The sequence below is a fragment of the Phacochoerus africanus genome, chromosome 5, assembly GCF_016906955.1.
Source record: "Phacochoerus africanus isolate WHEZ1 chromosome 5, ROS_Pafr_v1, whole genome shotgun sequence".
NCBI lineage: Eukaryota > Metazoa > Chordata > Mammalia > Artiodactyla > Suidae > Phacochoerus > Phacochoerus africanus.
The window spans coordinates 50193601-50216791 of record NC_062548.1 but is presented as its reverse complement, the minus strand read 5'-3'; the positions used below and the strand labels follow the sequence as shown (position 1 = coordinate 50216791).

The 23191-nt window shown below is 39.9% G+C and overlaps 2 protein-coding genes across 5 annotated transcripts in view; both read left to right on the top strand.

Moving 5' to 3' along the window:
• The first annotated feature begins 1032 nt into the window (after positions 1-1032).
• MTLN (mitoregulin) lies at positions 1033-2155 on the top strand. Its single transcript, XM_047781242.1, has 2 exons — positions 1033-1471; positions 2053-2155. The coding sequence occupies exon 1, from the start codon at positions 1048-1050 to the stop codon at positions 1330-1332; it is 285 nt and encodes a 94-aa protein (XP_047637198.1). The 5' UTR covers positions 1033-1047; the 3' UTR covers positions 1333-1471; positions 2053-2155.
• A 3158-nt stretch (positions 2156-5313) lies between these two features.
• NPHP1 (nephrocystin 1) overlaps positions 5314-23191 on the top strand; it is a 57753-nt gene continuing 39875 nt past the window's right edge. The window contains exons 1-6 of one of the 4 annotated variants that reach the window (XM_047781238.1): positions 5314-5588; positions 10830-10903; positions 17891-17951; positions 19273-19397; positions 21558-21786; positions 22099-22200. In XM_047781238.1, coding sequence (XP_047637194.1) covers positions 5319-5588; positions 10830-10903; positions 17891-17951; positions 19273-19397; positions 21558-21786; positions 22099-22200 — 861 coding nt within the window. In that variant the 5' untranslated portion in view covers positions 5314-5318. The remainder of the gene's footprint in view (positions 5589-10829; positions 10904-17890; positions 17952-19272; positions 19398-21557; positions 21787-22098; positions 22201-23191) is intronic. The other 3 variants (XM_047781240.1, XM_047781237.1, XM_047781241.1) reach the window with 3 other exon arrangements.

Here is a 23191-nt window from a genome sequence, read left to right as displayed (position 1 = left end):
TTCCAAGCTTATTCACATTGCAGGCAACATGAATTTCCTTACAGTAGAATGACTGAGGACTTTTTGCTGGCTGTTGGCGGGAGGAGGCATGTCACTGTTCCTAGAGGCACCTGTAGTTCTTTGCTACATGAGCTTCTCCAACACCTTTGCTTACTTCATCAAGCCCATAAGGAGAGTCTTAAGTCTGTTGAGAAGTTTTAGATAACATAAATGAATCACAAGAGTAACATCCCAGCAAATCACAGATCCAGCCCTTACTCAAGGTGAAGGACTTACACAAAGGTATGAACTTCAGGAGGTGGAAATCCTTGGAGGTCACCTTAGAATGTGACCACCAGAATTGGTTTTCATCATTAGAATTTGTCTTCCCTCTATCCCAACAACTCTGACCCAGTTTTAGTTCTGGAATAGTGTAGCCCTCTAGACTTTGCTGTCACATATGTGACTAGCATGGCTGAGGCACTGGTTACTTAAATTATAAAAACATTTTAATGAATTTAAATTTAATTTGAAAACTGATACTCAACTCAGTTATCAGAGAAATTTTACATGCGTTTGGAACAAAGAGGGTCTAAGAGTCTAATCTTTCAACTAAATTTTATGAAATCTAGATACTGGTTAAGTATCTCCACTGAAAATTTAGTGTTCAAATTGTTAATTACAACACCTACAGCAGATTTCAAAGACTTAGTATTTAAAAACTCACCTCATTAATAGCTTTTATACCGATTACATGTGCAAGGATAACATCCTCTATATATTGAGATAAGTAAAATACAGTATTAAAAGTAAATTCATCTGTGTCTTTTTTTTTTTTTAATAAGTTGCCAGAAAATTTAAAGTGACACACTTGGCTGGAATACTACTGCTGAGAGAAAATACAAAGAGGATGAGCTGACGCACCACCGAAGTTAGCTAATAATGCAAGACAGCATCTGATGAACGTCAAACAATAAAATTGTGGGGCCTCCGATGAGGGAAAGACGGAGGCTTCCAAGACCAGCCAAGCTTTCCGCGGAAGGCGAGTCTGACGAATTTGTGCGTCCAATGAGGCGCAGCTGGACGTGCCTGGCATGCAGGCTCCGCGCCCCGCCCCTGACCGCGTTGCGCTTTTTGACCCCGCCGTCCCGCCGTAGGCAGCGCTGCACGCCCGGAGCGGCAATGGCGGATGTGTCAGAGAGGACACTGCAGCTGTCAGTGCTGGTTGCCTTCGCTTCCGGAGTGCTCCTGGGCTGGCAGGCCAACCGGCTGCGGAGGCGCTACCTGGACTGGAGGAAAAAGAGGCTGCAGGACAAACTGGCGGCGACGCAGAAGAAGCTGGACCTGGCCTGAGATCCCCGCATTGTCGATCCCCGCCGGCCCCCACGCGGCCACCTCGAGGCCGCCTCTCTCCCGCGCTGGGGGCTCCGGCGACTGAAGCCAGGCTCGCCTCAAGCTCTCCGCCCGCCGTGCCAGGCTCTTCCCGGAGTCGGTGAGCAGTACTTATGGCGGTACTCTAAGGGGAGGCTTTGGGGACGGACGGATATCTTGGAGCAGAAGGGACTTTGGAGAGTCCATAGGAGGTGACTTGCCCCCACAAACACCAGACAGAGGAGGGAAGTTTCCCTAATAGCTCGCACTTGGGTGTCTAGTTCAGTTCACTGCGTGTATTTTACGGGAGAATCTTAGCAGGCGCAATGTTGTTGCACCTTGACGACATTAAACTTCAAAATGGTAAACACAGGAAAAAACACCCTAGAGGTGTTCCTGTCACTTCCTTATCAGTTTATTTTTATTTATATTTTTGGTAGCACCATAGTACATCTTTTTATTCATGCTGTGTCATCTCCACTGTGCTGGTCAAGTGGAAAGAGGAGTGGCTTGGAAGTAAGGAGCCTTGCATCTAGTCCTGGCTTTTTCATCAGAGCTGTGAAAATTTTCCAGAGTCTTAGTTAGATAAGAAAAATCTGCAACACCAAATCTTATTCTTCATGATTTAACTAAACAGTAGAATAATTTGAAGTTAACGATTATGTATTACTAATTTTTATTTCTCTTTTCTGTTTCCAACAGCTTGTTGAAGATGGATACAGAGCATTGGACAGAAATAGTTTCTCCTTGCACTTTATGAATCTATTTTATTTTTAAAATAAAAAATTCAAAGATGTTTAAACTTTTATTATTGTTAAAGGAAAAGTATCTTGCCTGCTGTGCAGCTTACTGAATTGAGAGATCTGGATTCTCAAAACTGATATATTAGTGGTTTTGATCAGATAACTTGTTTTTTAAGGATTGGGTGCTAGTTCCTTGGTGCAGTTGCAAAGCAGAGTTGGCCTGGAGACAGCTGAATCTTTTTGGCCAGCTGTTTTACTGGAACTGGTCAGGAAAACAAGGGACTGTAAAAATAAGTGAGGTAAAGGCAGTGTATGTAAGACCTTTGCACTTCCAAGAGTGGCAGTAAACTCTAAGTAATCTTGGATAAGTTTCTTTTTTTTCTTTTTTCTTTTGGCTGAGCCCATGGCATGTGGAAGTTCCCAGGCCAGGGATTGAACCCAAACCACAGCAGTGACAACTGCTGAATCCTTAATTAACCGCTAAGCCACTAGGGAACTCCAGCAGCATGTTAACATAAGAAAATTCAGAAAAGTTGTTTCACAGAAAGCCACTTTTTTCCACTTTCATTCTGTGAATGCAGTATTCAGGGACTGAACCGTTAGTTCTAGAGCTCCATCCCTTCTGGGCTGCAGTTGGCTGAAGTATCCAAGTCACCATTCCTCACTGAGGCTCAAAGAGGTGAGGCCTTTGAGACAAGGTAGGTTTCTTAGGGCACATGCGTGGTGCCCCCAGACTGTTGGTATGTGCCCAGTTAAGCCTCTAGGTTGTGACCCTCTGGGCCTGTTCATGTTCCCAGTGAACCTGGTCTTCCCAGTATTGATTCCTTTCTCATCAGTTAGGTGCAGCACCATGACACACTCATCTCCCTCTCGTGTCTCACCTCAGTGTTCTGTCATGCCTGCCTCTTTACACTGTGCCCATGTGGCCCGGCACTGTGGCGGACAGTTCTCCTTAACGTTGCCTCTCACTGTTTCCCTTCTAGCTCTCTACCCCTTGCCCTACTTAAACATGTTTGGTTTTTTTTCCCTGAAAATACTGCTTTACGTGGAGACATTACTTTTTCTGTATTAGCCACTAGATCTACACTATGAGTCCCTCAGAAGCTTTTAAATTCTCTTTCAGTGTCATCCGTGAGGAAGCTATACAAAATTGATATTCATTGTAACGCAGTGATGAAAGAAAATCATAAAGAGTTTTATGAAGTAGCTTGTTCTCAGGAGAGACACTGGCCGTAGTGTTCTTTGGTTTTGGCCATCTGTCTTTAAAACTTTCTTGTAGGTTACTCTGATTTCCATAATGGCATCAGGGATGACAGCAGAGAGCAATGACTAGTGTTAAGGTGACTATGCTAGGTACTATAAGTCAAAAGAAATGTAAATTAATGAAAAAGAAGGCAGTTAACTGAGTAATCTCATTCCTTACAGCATAAGGAATGAGATTACTCAGTGGTTTCCTAAGTGGTTTCCTCAAGCTTGAATGTGCAAATGAAACACTATTATTAAAATATAGATTCTGATCCTGTAGGTCTGTGGTGAAGCCTGAGATTAGGCATTTCTAACAGTTTCCCAGGTGATGTCGATGATGTTGATCCAGGACTCATAAGGAATAAATGCTTGTCACTCTGAATTGGGTACAAAAATGTATAAAGTCAAACTCATCTTTCCACCTAAGGTGAACAACAGTTTTTTGCCTCCTTCCTCATACATATACACATATGTAGGGAGTTTGTTTATTTTAACCAACATAGAATTGTACAATCTTCATGACCCTGTAACTGTTCCATTTAAAATATGGAAATGCCTACAAAGCAGGTAGAATTTTTTCATTTACTTACAGACATATATGTAAAATAAATATTTCATAAATGACAGATTGTCTGTAGTGCCTTTTTTTCTTTTTGCTTACCTCTTACAAGATCACTTAGATGTACTGATTTATTAATCCATCTAGAAATACTTCGTAGCACTTAACTACCTCCTTTGTTCAGCTTTTTAATAGAAATACTATGGTTATTTAAGTGAAGTGTCATGAGCCGTAATGTAGAAAAAATTCAAAATAAAGACATGAGCTACAAAAAGCAAGAGTAGAATGGGTGAGTATATTAGCGGATGTCATAAAATGAAATACCAGAGAGCACTGAGAATGAACAACCATAATGCACATAATGATACAGATGTACAAACATACTGAGTGAAAGAAGCCTAACAAGATGCCAGTACATGCTGCATGATTCCATTACACAGCTCAAAAGGAGGCAAGACAAATTTTTACAGGTGGAAGTTAGGACGATGTTTACTTTTTTTGTTTGTGTTTTTTGTTGTTTTTTTGTTTTGTTTTGTTTTGTTTTGTTTTTTGGCTGTGCCTTGATGCATACAAAAGTTGCTGGGCCAGGCATTGAACCTAACTACAGCAATGGTAACACCAGGTCCTTAGCCACTAGGCTGCCAGGGAACTCCTAATGTTTACTTTTGATGTAGGGTGTGGAGGTGGGCAGGGATTAGAAGGTGGGGAGGACTACTAGGGTGATGGTCATGTTCTGTATCCTAATCTGTGATGTTACACGGAAATGGGGGGGGGGTGTTCAGCATGAAAGTTAAGCAAGGTGAGTTCCTGTCACTTTTCTCTATACTGCGAAAAAAGTACGCAAATAGCGTGGCAGTTGGGCCTGTGGAATTGTGTGTTGTACTGAAAAATACTTAATATCGGTGTGATTCCTCTTGAAAAGTTATTCAGATAGTTATTTTTATCCGCTGTAGTGGAAAAAAATTGGAAATTGGGTTTATGGGACTGAGTCCCGCTCAGGGAAATACTACCAAACCTCCCTGAGAGATGTAAAACTGAGCTCATAATTACGTGCTCACGGGATTGCTGTAAAACATAAAGAATTACTATCCTCAGAACTAAGGGTGAACAAGCAAAACTACAATGAAGTGATAACAAGAAATATCCCAAACGGCAAAGAATTAAAAACTGCCGATTTGAAGTGAGAGTATACGCCAGAACCATGTATGCCATGCTATCCGTGCAGTTAATACATTAAAATTCTTAAATTGTATCTTAAGATCAGTTCCGCAAAACTGGTATCAGAAAACAAATGCCTTACCACCGAGAACCTCAACAGGAATGCCGTGACATTAGAGTATTGTGGGACTTGTAGTTTCGGACGCCGAAGGGCATTTCCCCCCCCAACTCCACCCCAGTCCTTCGGGATTGGTGAGGAATAGATGACTATCTGGGCTGTGAGCCCGAGTACAGAGCTCAGGCCCTGCGGGCTGGCCGGTTACCTTCACCAAGATACGCTCTTCCCGCCTAGACAGCAGGGCTGTAAGGAGGCGGGATCCGCACGCGGTAATGACGTCACCTTCCGGCGCCACCTCCTTGGTTTCCCTGGCGACCGGCCTGAGCTCCGCGCCGACTCTAGGGAGATGCTGGCAAGGCGGCAGCGCGATCCCCTCCAGTCTCTGCAGCGCCGCAGTCAGGAACTGAAGAAGCAGGTAAATGTCTGGCAGTCCCAAGGGTGACCTGGGCTCTGGCGGCGGGCGAGATTTGGGGCGCACCCTAATCCTGGGAGCCTATTCCAACCCACCTACCTTTTCAAGTTGCAACGCTCCCCCATCCCCAACACCCCAGTACTAACCCCTGGTTCTAACTCCTCACGCTCCCAACCCAATCAGGGGAGGCTAGAAAATCAGGACCCTCCTCACCCACCCCCACCCCAGCCTCCAGCATTTCCATCCCCAACCTAAGAATTCACTTAACCTACCTCACGTCCGAATCTAAACTTTTTTTTTTTTTCCCTTAGGGCCGCACCAGCAGCATATGGATGTTCCCAGGCTAGGGGTCTAATCGGAGCTACAGCTGGCGGCCTACACCACAGCAGCAGCACAGTCCGAGCCGCCTCTACGACCTACACCACAGCTCCTGGCAGTGCGGGATCCTTAACCCACTGAGCAAGGCCAGGGATCGAACCTGCCACCTCATGGTTCCTAGTCGGATTTGTTAACCACTGCCAGGAGGGGAACTCCCCCAATTTTTTTTTTGTCTTTTTGTCTTTTTGCCATTTCTTGGGCCGCTCCCGCAGCACATGGAGGTTCCCAGGCTAGGGGTCTATTCAGAGCCGTAGCAGTGGGCCTACACCAGAGCCACAGCAACGTGGGATCCGAGCCGCGTCTGCAGCCTACACCACAGCTCACAGCAACGCAGGATCCCCAACCCACTGAGCAAGGCCAGGGACTGAACCGGCAACCCCATGGTCCCTAGTCGGATTTGTTAACCACTGAGCCACCACGGGAAACTCCCTAAATTTTCAATAGTAATCGTTCCACTGTCTCTGTGCCCAACATCGATGGGGGAGAGTGTCATTCTCCATGCCCCCTTTCCTTTATCCCTCCACTATCCCAGTAGTGGAGGCTATTGAGTGTGTCTGCTTCACATGAACCCAGGCAAAATAGGGGTCAAAGGAAAGTCCTAAAAAACACGAAAAATATTAAAACCTGACAAATGAACAAAGGACATGAAATTCCTTTAAATAAAGAATAAAGAAGAAATTCAGGTAACAGGACAAAAGTAATCTTCAAAGATAATCAAGTAATTGCCAAGGAAATAAGATATCACAAACACTTAAAAAAGCACATACTCAGTACTGAGGAGGCTGTGTTGAAACAGACACTGGCACTGCATTTCCAGAAGCAGTTTGACAAGATGTAGCAAATAGTCATGCTCCTAGGCTGGGTAATTACTTTTCTAGGAGTTTACCATACAGAGTAATAAAAAAAAAAATTGAGACAGAGGTGGAAATGTGAAAGTATTCATTACAGTATTACTTATAGTAGAAAAGGCTGACTACAACTTAAATCATCAGTAGGGGAATGGAAAAAAAAGGTGGGGTGTAATGCTGTGATTAAAATTTTGTTAAGGAGATTTTAACGTGTTGGAGAATATTTTATAAAATGTCAAGTTAGAAAAAATAATATATAATGGATAGATAGTATAATACATATTATAAAGACATATAATATTAAATATATAGCATTTCAATTTTAAAATTTAATATGTAATATGCACACAAAAATGATGGAAACATGCCAGAATGGTAACTCTATGTGGTAGAATGCTAATGACTATTGTGTGTTTCACTTCATAATTTTTGATACTTTGATACTTTGAACACTCTATATCTAAAAATTAAGAAAAAAGTAATTAGTAATTAATTGGTTGTTAATTTATTTTTTGAAATTCCTATTTCACTTTGCTAATTTTACTTTTTATTTTCCATTTGGCCTATTACCAACTTTGTTTCCACTAAATAAAATTACTTTATAATCTTTGGCAGACAAGAAATATACCGAGTGCTAATATTTTATCCAGTTTTGGGCTTTCCTTTAAAAAGTATAAAAGATCGGATGGATAGATATTTCTTGAGGGACACTATTGGGATTAGAATGGTACAACAGAATACTCGCCTGGTAGAAATAAAAATAAAACTTCATAAGACATTGACTTAAGCTGAGTTCTGGCAAGATGCTTAATATGGGTCTGTATCTAATTTTATTTTACTTTATTTTATTATTTTATTTTATATTTTATTTTTGTCTTTTTGCCTTTTCTTGAGCTGCTCCCATGGCATATGGAAGTTCCCAGGCTAGGGGTCTAATCAGAGCTGTAGCCACTGGCCTTCACCAGAGCCACAGCAACGCGGGATCTGAGCTGCGTCTGTGACCTACACCACAGCTCATGGCAATGCCGGGTCCTTAACCCACTGAGCGAGGCCAGGGATCGAACCCACAACCTCATGGTTCTTAGTCGGATTCATTAACCACTGCACCACAACGGGAACGCCTCTAATTTTAAATTTAGTGGAATATTAGGAGAACTAGGAAATGTTGTAGAAGTAAACTACAAAAAGATTTTCTATTAACGTTATTATTAATACAAATTTGAAACAGGGAGTTCCCTGGTGGTTCAGTGGGTTTGGGATCTGGCATTGTCACTGCTGTGGCTCAGGTCACTGCTGTGGTGTGGGTTTGATCCCTGGCGCAGGAACTTCTGCATGCCGTGGGCATGGCCAACCCCCCCCCCCCCCACACACACACACAAAAACCCACAAAACAAACAAAAACAAAAACCAAAGATGAAACAAAACAATTGCCAGGTTTATTCAAGCTGGAGACCAATTGGCTCTGGAGCCTTTAGATACACCAAGTGTTATCTGTCTGCAAAGGGCTCTGTGATGGTGTGAGTTAATTCTTCCCTGGCCCGACAGAAGACACCCAAAGCAGAAAAGGGAACAGATTTCCAGCTTGGGATCCGTGGGATCTCTGGGACAAGTGATCCAGAGCCCATCTGGGTCATGAAGACTCACCCTGTCACCAAATGTGCAAATTTTGTAAATAACACTCAGATACAAAATGGCAAGAGTAGAGAAATTCTACTTCTCTGTTTTCATCCATTCTATCTTTTAGAGGAAAGAACCCAAAAGATGTATGTGCCTCTTTTGTGGAAACATTGGCAAAGTTGTATGTAATGTTTGGAAATTGTTATGTCACTGTATAAGATATAAGAATGAGGATTCAAAAACCTGTGGTTTATTCATACAATGAATACTACTCAACAATAAGAAGGAATAAACTAATGATAAACACAACAATATGGAAGTGTCTCAAAAACATTCTGTGTGAAATGATTACACAAAAGAGTATATACTTTCTGGGAACTTTCTGGAGTAATGGAAATTATTTGTTGACTGCCAGGGTCCAGCCCCAGCAGCCAGGAGACTACGAACAGGAGGTGGGGCTACAAAAGGCTCGGAAAGAATTGGAGCCAACTCCTCAGCTACATACTGCAGATGACCCAATTTATTAAGTGAAGAGCATCAGCTTTTATACCATTTTACAAACGTCTTATGTAAATTTGACATTAACACTTGACTTAAAGCCCCTATTGTACCCTCCACCCGAGATGAAAAAAGAGATTAGTCAGAACATGTTCCTTTAGTTTCAGATTTTTCTTTAAGATTAGAAACTTAAAATTTCACATTGTATTTTTCTTAATAGGTCAATAGTAAGCTATTCTATTCTATATAGAACAAAGCTTTAATAAGTGATAGACTGTGGTACCTAACATTCTTTAGCTAAAGGCACATGCGGTTAACAGAAACGCATGAGAGCCTTAGGCTCATGACATTCTTGGGGCTGCGGTTTATTTGGCGCCAGCGAGCTAAGCATATAACCTATTGTCCTGGCTTACGTAAGCTCTTTATATAAGCTATTTGTCTAAACCACCAATTCCAATAGGGAGGAGTATTATTCCTAAGAATTGCCAAGTGCCCCCACAAGGGATGATAAAAATTACAGGTGACACTGTTATTTAATAGAAAATATATCTGTTGTAGGGAATGGCAATTTGTAGGCCATATACAACACTTATACCAGCCCCGAACTTCTTCCCAATGTGAAGGGACTGAAGTCATAAAAGTTTCCCTTGTATGCTTTTACAAAACAGGTGCCATAAATTATTACTCCAAAACAAAGGATTTTTCCATTACACTGTTTAAGTGACTTCACTCTGTTTTGGTCCTGGTGTTTAGGTACCCAGGGCAAATCCCTAGTTATAAGGAAACTATGAGTCAAAGATGGAAAGAGAAGAACAAACACAAAGAAGTAAATCAGCATGTTTTTTAGGGGGTATCATTTTTCTCTTCCAGGAAACCGATGTTTTTCAAGGAATTGCTCTGCGATCCTTCTTCTTTCTTCAGCCTGTCTGTAGCTCTGCTAACCAGACAAGCCTCATGCAGGTGCTGACTGTGACTTCTTTACTGGAGCAGCCTTATGGCTCCCGACAGTTGACAGGGGTTTGGTTTTCATGGGCATATGCTTTTGCCAAAACTCAGCAAATGTATGCCTAAGATTTGTGCATTTCAGGAGTTCCCACTGTGGTGCAGTGGCTTAAGAATCCGGCTGCAGGAGTTCCAGGTGTGGCTCAGCGGAAACGAACCTGACTAGTATCCATGAGGATGCAGCTTCCATCCCTGGCCTCGTTCAGTGGGTTAGGGATCTGGCCTTGCCGTGAGCTGTGGTGTAGGTCGTAGATGTGGCTCGGATTCCACATTGCTGTAGGCCGGCAGCTATAGCTCCAGTTTGACCCTTACCTTTGGAACCTCCATATGCCTCAAGTGCAGCCCTAAAAAACAAACAAACAAACAAAAAAACAAACCAGAATTCGACTTCAGTGACTTAGGTCACTACAGAAGCTCAGGTTTGATCCCCAGCCTGATGCAGTGGATTAAAGGATGTGATGTTGCTACAACTGCTGCTTAGGTTGCAACTGTGGCTTTAAAAAAAAAAAAAAAAAAAGATATTTTGAAGCCTGAGATCTGGAATAAAATTAATGATCATTTCTTTAAAAAAAAGATCAGTGCATTTCACTGTATGTAAATTTTACGCCAAATATTGAACTCTAGTTAGTGATGCCCATTGTGTATTATTTAAGGGGAAATATACTGATTATCGTAGTTCACTTTGAAATACATAAAAAAATAGATTGATGAAGAGATGAATTAAAAAAGAATGGTAAAAAGGTAGAATCTAGAAGGTGGGTACCTGGATGTTACTGTAAAGTTCTTTCAACTGTATGTTTAAAGTGTTCATTATAAGATATTGGAAAAGAGAAATAAAATTTTATTGCCTAAAGTTATTATATTTAACAATACAATATTTTAAAGTCTCCATTTATTGTAGGTTGATGGTTTGCTTTCTGAGAGTCGACTGAAAGGAGCTCTAGAAGCCAGCAAAAGACAAGATATTTACCAAAGGTAAAGCATACTAAATTGTGTAAGCTCTTTGGGACTCTGCTTACATATCAATGAACAGTATATACAGCATAGAAATTGAGGCATTATTTCTGTTTTTAATCAATAAAGTTTCTTGTTTGTTTGTTTGTTTTTACGGCCACACCTGTGGCATAGGCGTTTCCCAGGCTAGGGATCTAATCGGAGCTGTAGCTGCTAGCCTACACCACAGCCATAACAGTACCAGATCTGAGCTGCATCTGTGACCTACACCACAGCTCATAGCAACACCAGATCCTCAACTCACTGAGCAAGGCCAGGGATCAAGCCTGCATCCTCATGGATGCTAGTCAGATTTGTTCCTGCTGAGCGATGATGGGAATGCCTAATACAGTTTCTAAAAAGACAAAATAATAATGGGCAATAATGCTGAGGTAACAAGGAATGAAATTTTCCAAAATGTATTTTCAAATATTTCTTAAATTATCTATGTCTGCCAAGTCTAAATATTGGAATTATAAGATTAAATAGAGAATTAAAATGTTAAAAAGTGGCAGCTTACATTTATTTTGTACTCTGTATGTACCAAGCTCTCTAAAAACTTTTTTTTTTGCCTTTTTGCTATTTCTTGGGCCGCTCCCACAGCATATGGAGGTTCCCAGGCTAGGGGTTGAATCGGAGCTGTAGCCCCCAGCCTACGCCAGAGCCACAGCAACGCAGGATCCGAGCCGCATCTGCAACCTACACCACAGCTCACGGCAACGCCGGATCATTAACCCACTGAGCAAGGGCAGGGATCGAACCGGCAACCTCATGGTTCCTAGTCGGATTCGTTAACCACTGTGCCATGAAGGGAACTCCAAACTTTTTCTTAATTAATTTTCACAATAACATTGTGAGATACTCATTAATATTGATGAGAAAATTAAGGTTCATAGCAGTTAGTTAATATGTCTAACATTACTTAGCTATACAACATTAAAGTGGAAAGGCAATAAAAATGTTTTAAGATTGATAAGAAATGCAGAACTTACTTCTTTTTAATTGAAATATAGTTGACTTACAGTGTTATGTTAGTTTCTTGTATACGGCAAGATGATTCAGTTATACGAATATGAATATATATCTATACACACTTATTCATATTCTTTTCCTCTGTAGTTTATTACAGGGTATTGAATATAGTTCCCTGTGTTATTCAATAGGAGCTTGTTATTATCCATTCTAAATATAATAGTTTGCATCTGCCAATCCCAAACTAGTAATCTATCCCTCCCCTGCCTCTCCACCCACTTGGCAACCACAGGTCTGTTTTCTCTGTGAGTGTGTTTCTTTTTCATATATAAGTTCATTTGTGTCATATTTTAGATTCCACATATAAGTGATATCATATAGCATTTGTCTTTCTCTTTCTGACTTATTTTGCTTAATATGATCTCTAGGTCCATCCATGTTGTTGCAAATGGCATTATTTCATTCTTTTTTTGGTTGAGTAGTATTCCATTATATATATATGTATCATATTTTCTTAATCCATTTCTTCGTCAGTAGACATTTAGGTTGCTTCTATGTCTTGGCTGTTCGAAATAGTGCTGCTGTGAACATAAGGGTGCATGTATCTTTTCAAATTATAGTTTTATACAGATGTATGCCTAGGAGTGGGATTGCTGGATCATTAGCTTTTCACTATTGAGTTGGCTGTGGGTTTGTCATAAACAGCTTTTATTATGTTGAGATATGTGCTGTCTATACTCACTTTAGTAAGAGTTTTCATCATGAATGGATGTTGAATTTTATCAAATACTTTTTTTACATCTGTCAAGATGATCTTGTGGTTTTTGTCTTTTTTTCTTCATGCGGTGTTGGTTGATTTGCATGGTTTTTTAAAAATGATTTTTATTTTTTGATTTGCATATGTTGAGCTATCTTTGTGACCCTGGATGAATCCACTTTGATTATGGAATATGATGTTTTTTATGTGTTGTTGGATTCAGTTTGCTAATATTTTATTGAGAGTTTATATTCATCAAAAATATTGGCTTGTAATTTTTTTAATTTTTTTTTTTTTGGTATTATCTTTGACTGGTTTTGGTATCGGGGTGAGAGTGGCTTAATAGAATGACTTTGGAAGTGTTCCCTCCTCTTCAGTATTTTGGAAGAATTTGAGAAGGATCGATATAAGTTCTTCTTTGTGTGATTGGTGGAATTTCCCAGTGAAGGCATCTGGTCTTGGACTTTTGTTTGCAGGGAGTTTTTTGGTTACATATTTTAATTCACTTCTAGTGATCTGTCTGTTCAAATTATCTATTTCTTCTTGATTCAGTTTTGGTGGGCTGTATGTTTCTAGAAACTTGTCCAAGAAATGCAGAATTTAATTAAGTGAGAGAAGGAACTTCACTCCAGTCTCAGTGGAGTTACAGCCTTTGGTTCATTTGAATTGAATACAACACATATCATGGTATAACTTGGGTCTAGGAGAAGCAAACCTAAAACCCAAGGTTATGGACTTGTTCCTGTGACAGAAACTACAGAAACAGCTCAGAGTGAGCATCATTGGCTTAGACTGAGTTGCGAAAGGTCCTTGGCCTGTGCAGCCCCAGATCCTGTGACCTGTCTGTCAGCAATGCTGCCTTGCTTGGGATGGTGATCCTACCTCTCTTGAGATGGGAAAACCATTCTCTTGGTAGATAGGTGTTTTTTGTTTTGTTTTGCATTTTCTTTTTAATCCCTCAGAGAGTTTAAAATTAAATAGATTTTAAGGAGTTCCTGTCGTGGCACAGTGGTTAACGAATCTGACTAGGAACCATGAGGTTGCGGGTTCGGTCCCTGCCCTTGCTTAGTGGGTTAAGGATCTGGTGTTGCCGTGACCTGTGGTGTAGGTTGCAGATGCGGCTTGGATCCCGCATTGCTGTGGCTCTGGCGTAGGCCGGTGGCTACAGCTCCGATTAGACCCCCAGCCTGGGAACCTCCATATGCCGCGGGAGCGGCCCAAAAAAATAGCAAAAGGACAAAAAAAATAAAATAAATAAAAAAATAAAATTAAATTAAATAGATTTTAAAATTACACAGACATGATAAACTAATTGAATTAGATTGTTTTAACTGTTAACTTTTGTACTAAGTTTAGGACATCATTAAAAATCTATATATTTTGGGTATTTAAATAATTTATAACATTCAGGAGTTCCCTGGTGGCTCAGCAAGTTTAGGATTCAGCATTGTCACTACTGTGGCCCAGTACATGCCATGGGTATGGCCAAAAGAAAAAGAATTTATAACATTCGTGGGAATATGAGATTCATGCTACTAGTTTAAATGATTCATTAGAAAATTTGAAAAAAATTTTACTTAAGTCAGACGTTCAGAGTATTTAAAAGCAAAATGAAATTTAAATGAATTTTAAGATATTGAAGGGAATTTAATTACCTATTAGTAGAATTGATTATTTAAGGAATTTAGTTCAAGTTGAATTAATCAAATAATAATGCAAGAAAAAGTGAAGGTGATTGCCCTTGCTTTATCAGATTTTAAAATAGAATAAGTTATATGCTGAATTTGAAGTCCCAGGGAAAACTAAGTTTTTAAATTTTATTTTAATAAACTAATAATTATTTTTAAACCCAAGTAATAATCTTCCCTCTGTATAAAAAGATTACCTCATGGTCATTTTAAAATTCACATTGGTATTTGCATGCCTGAAAACATCATTCAGCCCTTATGTTTGATTAATAATTGGCTGGATATGAAGTAAAAATATTTTTTACATAAACCTTTGAAGACCTTGTCTGGTTTCTTTACACCCAGTGATGCTGATAATTTTCATGGTCATTCCTTTGCAATTGACCTCTGTTTGAGGCTTTTATCCTTAGCCTTGGTGTTTTGAAATTTCATCATGATGTAATCAGGAGTTGTTCTTATCCTTCTCAATACTCAATGGGTCTTTTCACTTTGAAAACTCTTGTCTCTCATGAGCTCTGGGAGAGTTTCTTTTATGAAAAGATAATTTTTTTACTTCTTTTAGTTTCTTCCTGAAACACTGTTGGGTCAGGTTTTGAACCTCCTGGACTTTTTGTCTGGGTCTCTCCTCACTAGTTTTTGTTTGTTTGTTTGTTTGTTTATGCCTGGGAATTTCTCTTGACTTTTTCTTTTAATTGTTTCAGTGGCCATTCTGTTAATTTATAATTGTCTTTTCTTGTTCTTTAATTTTTCTTTTTTTCATAGCATTGTGTTCTTGGTTTTAGGTTATCTCCTTACTACTTCCATGATTGGGATTTTTTTTTTAAGTTCTTTTCTGTTCTCTAAGCTATCTTTGGTTCCTCTGGGCTCAGATTATTTTTTATTTACTTGTGTTTAGTCTTAAATTTTATTCTTATGTTACTGGTTTTCTTTATTATGTCCAATAATCCTTGGATTATCTTTGTTTGTTTTGAAAGAATGAGAGACTAGGTTGATTATTCTAGAGAGCTGTCATGGGTTCTTCTACTCTTGTATGGTACCAGTTCTTTCCCACTGGTACCATCCCCTGAAAGAGAATGAAGTTTTTATATGTGGGCAGGGATTTTGAGGCATTTGGGAACAAGCATTTAGCCCGAGGAGCCTCCATCCTCAGGATAGGGTAGGCTTTAACACTGTTGTACACAAAACTTCTTTAGCAGCTATAATTTTTCCCAGACCATTCATTAGTTTTAGAGGAGAGGAGTCTTCCTGTAAGGAGGGAGGGTAGAGAGGAGTGAGATAAGAGAAGGGGGAACTAACGGGCTTAGATTTTGTGTAAATGGACGTTTTTAAAAAGTCAAAGACTTTATTATAAAATATTTCTTATTTTATTATAAAAGAACCTAAACTAAATCTAAACTTAATCAGTATCTTTACTCTCTCCCTGAGTAACATAAAGATCTTAGTTTGCCTTAAGACTAATTTCCTTCTTTGTAGCTTAGATGTTATGTAAATGATTTTATTTATATAAAACAAATAATATAATGTATAATTAATGTATAAATCAAACCACAGCCATTGTGCATGGCTTTTCATCTGTAGAACTTCATAATGCGTTCCCTTAGACATACTTGAGTTGACCCTCTGCCCTTCATACCTGCGAACCCAGCACTTTCTACCTGGCTGATTGTATCCCTCCTATGCTGGTGTGACTTCTTCCTCTCTTTATAGAAGATCATGCTTCCACCTTTTTTCTGTGCAGCAGCAATTTGTTGAAATCTCTTGTTAATAGGTCATTTCTCTTTCATTCTCTTGCATCCAGGGTTCATTTCCTTTTAAAATAGTGTAATCATTTTTTTTGTGGGGCTTCAGGAAGTGGTGAAGATGAACATGTACTTAGTTTTTATTCTGATCCAGAAGTCTTAAAATATCTAACAGTTGAGGGTTTTAATAATTTTAAAGGAGGTAATCCTAAAGGAGGTAATCATAATAATAAAGGAGGTAATCATAATAAATAACTTAATTATTAAATTAAAGGAGGTAATCATAATAAATAATTTAATTTGTATACATATAAAATAATTTTCTACTCTGGTTCTTAGGTGAGACTTATGAGTCTAAGTTTCAGTTAAGATTCTTTTGGTCAAGTGACAGGGAACCTGTTAAAACCAGTCAGTTTCATGCAACAAAAAGTCTGGAGGTAGGTTCTCCCGTGTTGAATCAGTGGCTCCTGATGTCTCTAAGGACCAGCCCTTGCTGTCATTCTGCTGTGTCATCCTTGGCTTGACAGTGATGGCTGTCTGCACCATTACAAAGTTTTCAGGCATCAGTATCTAAAAGTAGAAGGAATGATGGGTTCTTTACATGCTCCTTCAGGGAGAATAAAATGGGAGAAAATGCCTGACACATTTCCTTTCTTTTTTCTTTTCTTTTCTTTTGTCTTTTATTTCTTCCTTTCTTCCTTTCTTCTTTCCTTTCTTTCTTCCACACCCATGGTGTGCAGAAGTTCCTGGGCCAGGGATCAGTCCCACACCCCACAGCAGTGACCTGAGCCACAGCAGTAGCGGCACAGGATCCTTAACCTGCTGTACCACAAGGAACTTCCCCGACATGTTTCTTTTATGTTTCATTGGCCAGCACTGGGCCAGACACCCACCTTAGCCACAGTGAAGGCTGAGCATGCCATTGTGGAGGATGGCAAAAGGGCTTTGGTATAGCTAACTAGAGGGTCAGCCACAGAGTGACATTTCCACTTCTTTCTGCCTCTTTCACAAAGGATTTTTACCCCCCTTTTCACTGCTTATTTCATTTTATTAACCTCTGTGAGAAAAAAAGAAATAACTCAGCATAAAAATATTGACTTTTACAGATTGTTGGGGAAAACATTTGATGTTTAAGAACTCATCACTAACTGTAGCCCATTTTTGGTCGTTTTTATGCTTATAATTTGGGTGTCTAAGACTTTGTGTATGAACTGTCTATGGAAGAACCAAAACACTGTACCCATACGGACGGGCTAAGTTCACAAGAGAAGTTGCTGTGTTGGGAAGAGGCCAGCTGTGGAACCCAAAACTCTGCCTGCACGTTGTTACTCTCCCATGGACTAGCTCTGATCAACTTTAGAACTCAGCTTTCTTCAGCTGGAGTGAGTGTTGTGATGAAACTAAAACGAGGTGATACTTGTAAACTTCTTAGCATTGTGCATGGTGCAAGAAAGAAATTCCAGTTGTTATGATCATTATTAGTTGTATCTTCTTGGCTGCATCCTAGGTTTATGGAATTTTAGAGATAGAGAAGCATTTTAAAGTCCAGTGTTTTCCTTATTTTACAGATAGGAGACCAAAGCCCAGAGGCCCTTAAGTTTTCTGAGTTTTGGTTATCATACCTTTTTTGTACCTTAAATCTTGGCTGTGAGGATCACCCAAGCTAATAAGTGGAAAGGCTTTTATCTGTGAATTTTTTGACATCCACACAATAGAAATTGCCTTGCCTGCTTAAAGACTTATGACGATATAAAATAGCCTTTTGGTTCTGACAACTAAAAACTCAGTAATTTTTTCTCTTTTAAAAATTTAGATGTATCCAGTTAAAACAGGCAATAGATGAAAATAAAAATGCTCTTCAAAAATTAAACAAAGTAAGTATTATAGTTGATCATATTATAAAAAGTCTGTTTTTACCCAAATATCTTAAGTGGCAGTCTATTAGAATGGGTAAGTCCCTGGGTTCACATAAGTGATGAAGTATAAGTGTGGTTGGTGCTAACCTGCCGGACAGTCGTGCCAAGTGTGTGCTGGGGAGCAGAAAAGCCAGGGCTCTCAGTACTGATAAATGTTCAGCTTCAGTGAACTCACTCAGCATTGAACACTCAGAAAAACTGAGAAGAAATGTTTTTATTTTTGTATTGTGTAAGTTTTATGTTTCATAGTTTAGAGTTGCTTTAGGAAGTTCCTGTTGTGGCTCAGGGGGTAATGAACCCAACTAGTATCCATGAGGATGTGGGTTTCATCCCTGGCCTCACTCAGCAAGTTAAGGATCCGGCATTGCTGTGAGCTGTGGTATAGGTGGCAGATGTGGCTTGGATCTGGTGTTGCTGTGGCTGTGGTGTAGGCCAGCAGCCACAGTTCCAATTCTACCCCTGGCCTGAGAATTTCCATATGCTGCACGTGCAGCCCTAAAAAAAAGCAAAAAAAAAAAAATTTTTTTAAAGTCCATTGTAAGGAGAGTACATAATCTGGCCCAGAGGGTACATGGTAAAGAAGCTTTTTGTATCACATGGCAGCTCTGATATTGCTGACTCTGCAGAAATAGAGGAAAGTAGAATTTGCTCTTGACGGTCCCATCAGGATTTCCTCTCTTAATATGAGCCTGAGCTTCTGCTGGATGTCCAGGGCCAGAGACTTTCAGAGCATTTAGGGTGGAAGGTATATATGAAAGTCATCTCCCCACCTGTGTGATTCCCCTTTCCTGCATCTAAGACGAGAGCGCACTGAGTGTCTCTTCTGAATTTTTCCAGTGACACAAATCTTATAATTCAGGAGACAGACTGACCCTAAATTTGAAACCCTAACTATTCACAAATGGCTTCCTAAGGTGAAGCAGCTTTCCCAGTGTTTCACTGCCAGGGAGTGGCAGAATTTGAACTTGGCACCTGTCTTTTTACTTCAAAGCCGATCTCTGTCTGGAACCTGTCCCTTACTGATCATAGAGGGTCTGTACCACCTAGCAAGAAAACAAAACACAAAAACAAATAGTCTAATTTTATTTTGTAATTTGGTTCACATTCCAACATAATAATCTACATTTCATTTCTTTTAATCTCAAGTTTCTAAGGAAGGCCTAGTCATATTGATATTTACTTTGTCTTATGGCACTCATTGGAGTTGTTTTATTTTAAAATAAATGTAATAGGAAACAATTTTTTTTTTGTAGTTAAATGGACTCATATTTTCTCATAGGCGGATGAACCTGCACCTGTTGGGAATTATAATCAGAAGAAAGAGGATGAACACAATCTTTTGGATAAGCTTACCCACCAACTGCAGGAACTTTCTGTGTCCATAAGTAAAGAAAATATAACTGAGTATGCTCCTTTCCTTCCTTTCTTTCTTTCAGATACTATGTCATCAACAATTTTAATGTTTGACTCAGAATAAAGTCACATATGGGAGTTCCCTGTGGCTCAGCTGGTGAAGGACCTGGTATTGTCACTGCTGTGGTGCAGGTTCGATCCCTGGCCTGGGAACTTTTGCATGCCACAGGCACAGCCAAAAAAAAAAAGAATAAAGTCATATATAGACAACAAGAAATGGCAGTAACAGTATAATCAGTCAATATGTATTTATTGTGTCTATTAGAAAGTGTGAGACCCTGTGAGAGATGTTAGAAATAGAAGTGTAATCTTTGCCCTCAGGTAATTTAGAAGCTAGTTGGGGAAACAAAACAAAGACCTGAAAAGCTAAATAAACAAATGTTAAAAAATAAGGATCATGCTTTTAACATGAGTGTTGATGTGTAAAAAGAAGATTATTTGGGTTGTCTATTTGCATGTTTCCTCCTTTCATAAATACTTTTGAAAAATTGGAGGTACAAAAGTACATTCTTTTCCTGCTGGAGTGGACATTAACAATAGCCTTTGTAAAATGGAAAGAAAATGTGATGGAATAAACAGACCCAATTCATGGGAAGCAAAAAGGAAAAAATCAACTATTTAGACTCATCGAATGCTGTTCCCATACTTTTACAATGTATCCTGGGAAAAAAATGCTAAGGGACATAGCTGCAGGGATTCTAGAATTCCCACTGACTTCCAATACTGAGAATGACAGAATAGCTGATATTGGACTTAACCTGCCCGCCATAAACAACTGTAAAGTCTGGACAAAATAGACAAAACAACTTTTTGAAGTCATTGAACATCAACCAAGCAGGGCTTGTATCCCGAATACAGGATGACATGCTAAGAGAGGAGTCCTGCATCTACCCAGACATTTTAGCTCCTCTCTCTTCCCTCACCTTCCATTTTACCTCAGTATCTTTCCCAGACACCTTGTTCTGCATCCCTACTGCTGGGGTTTTTTTTCGGTTATACTGCCTCGGGTCTCACTTTGCCTTCAGCCCTTCTTCAGGTCTCCTTCCCACGTTGGCAGCTGATCAGCTTTCCAAAGTACAGATCAGATCCTGCCCTTCCCCCACTTCATTTTTAGGAAATACCTCAAAGGTAAAGCTCACCTGGGCTGCATTCTGCTTACCTCGTTTCCACCTCATCTCTTGCTCATTTCTGCCACGCCTCCTCCTACCATTCATGAGCTACTTGAGGTTCCTTGACCTTGAGCCTCCTTTCACCACTCCCTTCCCTGTGTTTCTCCTCCCCTTTTACCCGATTAACTCCAGCTCATCTCTCAAGACCTAATTCTAAGTCTTTCCCCATCCCCACCCATGCAAATTAGTTTAGGTGTCTCTCCTGTGTGCTTCCTTAGTATCCTGTGTTTACCTCTACTGCAGTGTCATTGAACTAAATTATAATTTCCCATCTGCTAGGTTGTTTCAATGTAAGCTCCTCCAAGTCAGGGAATTGTTTCTGGTTTACCCTTGTATCCATGGAAACGTGACATATCATTATCATCTGACACTGCAAGTTTGTTACTCCTCTAATCTTCAGGACAACCTTATGAGACAAGTTCTAGTATTATCTCCACTTTTCCAAAGAGAAATGGAGAGCTTAAAAGAAACTTACCCAATTGGAGTTCCCTGGTGGCCTAGCCATTAAGGATCTGGCATTGTCACTACTGTGGCACAGGTTCTATCCCTGGCCTGGAAACTTCCACATGCTATGGGTGAAGCTGAAAAAAAGAAACCTACCCATGATCATTCAACAAGGAGATAGAGCTAGAATTTAAGCTCCCAGTCCATGCTCTAACCACAATGCAATAATGCTCAAGCAACATTTGCTGAATGGATGAATCCAAGATTTAAAAGCAAGTCTCTTGGCCTCAAGTCCAGTGCATGCCCTACCTTGCCACATGCGTTCCGCAGAGGTAGCACTCCCTCATCTCTCTCATGTGTTCAGGTCATGTATTCGTTGCTAGATGGTAGAAATTATTAATGGTACCTTCCCTTTATTTCCTTAATTTGCCAGTTCCAAATATGGGCCAGTTCTTCTACATATAAAAGTTATACTTATTCTTGATCTGTTCTTCTACGTTATTTCAAGCAATCATTGTCAGAGAATTATTTTTTCCAGAACTCGGGCACTTACTGAAAGAGAGGAAGATGACAGTTCTGCTGAAGAAGATGAAGAAGAAGAAGATGAAGACAAAGAAGAAAGTGAAGAAAGTGGTGGGGAGGAAGAAGAAACAGAAGAGGAAAAGGAAAAGAAACAGGAAAATGAGCCTCACCAAGAGGCACCCAGTGGAAGATACATTGCTGTTGGAGATTTCACTGCTCAGCAAGTCGGAGATCTTACATTTAAGGTAGGTAGAAACGGACTGGGACCCAACTTAAGGATAAATTTGTATACCTAACAGAATACGGAAATTCTGTCTGTATACCTAGATTAGAAAGCCCTTATGGTAACTTTTTAAAGATTCAATCTGTTTATATAAAATAAGTAGGAATTATGGTTTATAAGCAGTAGTCATGTGAAAATTCTATCAAAGTTACCTCGTAGTAAAATGGTAAAAGAGTAAATGCTCTTCTGCTTCTGAAAATAGTTTTAAGGTTTCTAATGCTAAACTTAGGGGGTAAGTTTTAATTTTCAGATTTTTACTTTATTTTGCTTTAAGAAAGGGGAAATTCTCCTCATAATTGAAAAAAACCCTGATGGTTGGTGGCTGGCCAAGAACGCCCAAGGAAACAAAGGTCTTACTCCCAGAACCTACTTAGAGGTTAGTGTTTTATGTTCATTCTTCCCTATCTCTCGTTCAAAACATTTTTTCCTTTATAATGAAACACAAAGCTGTATTCTTTGATCAACTGACTAGTGAATGACTTGAGATACAGAATTTGCTTCAGTTGTAGAGGAACAGGGCATGGGGAGAAAGCAGTGTAGTAATGGTCCTGGGAACCCGTGAAGGGCTCTTCTGCAGCTGAGCTCTGGAGCATTATCCTGCGATGAAGATGCTCTCTGTGGATCAGTGGTGATCACAGAAATCAATAGGCATTTGTTATTCATTGTAAACAAAATCCCTGTTAACTTTGCGTTAACTTCTGCAAATGTATGTTCCCTTACTAAGATGCTGACATCCTACATATGCATATTTGTAGCCTGTCCTTTTATATTTCATAATATAGCATGGTCATTTTCTGGGCCTTATGTATGTAGATAAGATATCTGACTAGATCAGTGCTGACCAGTAGGAATATCATGCAAGCTACAAATGTGATTGAACATTTTCTCAGACCGCCTTGAGAGGTCTTGCTTTTCTCACATCACTTCTGAAACCAAATGTAAGGGTTTTTTTCTGACACTAAATACATGTGTTTTTTTTTTTTTCACACCAATTCTCTGAAACCAACCAGTGTCCAAAAATTCCATTCAAATCTGATACTAACTCCTAGAGTTAGCACAGACCCAGCAAGGTAAGGGCCTCAGGTACCAGTCATGTCCCAGGGGCCACCTGTGCTTCTGAGTGATGGAAGTGCCCACACCCTTCCTAAGGTTTGATAGTTTGCTCGAGGGACCCACAGAGTTCAGGAAACACCTTACTTGTGTTTACCAGTTGATGGTGAAGGATGCAGCTCAGTAACAGCCCAGTGGAAGAGGTGTACGGGGCAAGGTACTGGCAAAGGAAGGGACTAGGACCTGGATCTTCCATCTGCTCCCTGGAACCACCCTCCAGCACATCGAGGTGGCCGCCAACCCGGAAGCTCCCTAAA

Excerpts from the sequence above, each read along its gene's own strand:
- MTLN (XM_047781242.1), top strand. The coding sequence starts at position 1,048 with ATGAGGCGCAGCTGGACGTGCCTGGCATGCAGGCTCCGCGCCCCGCCC.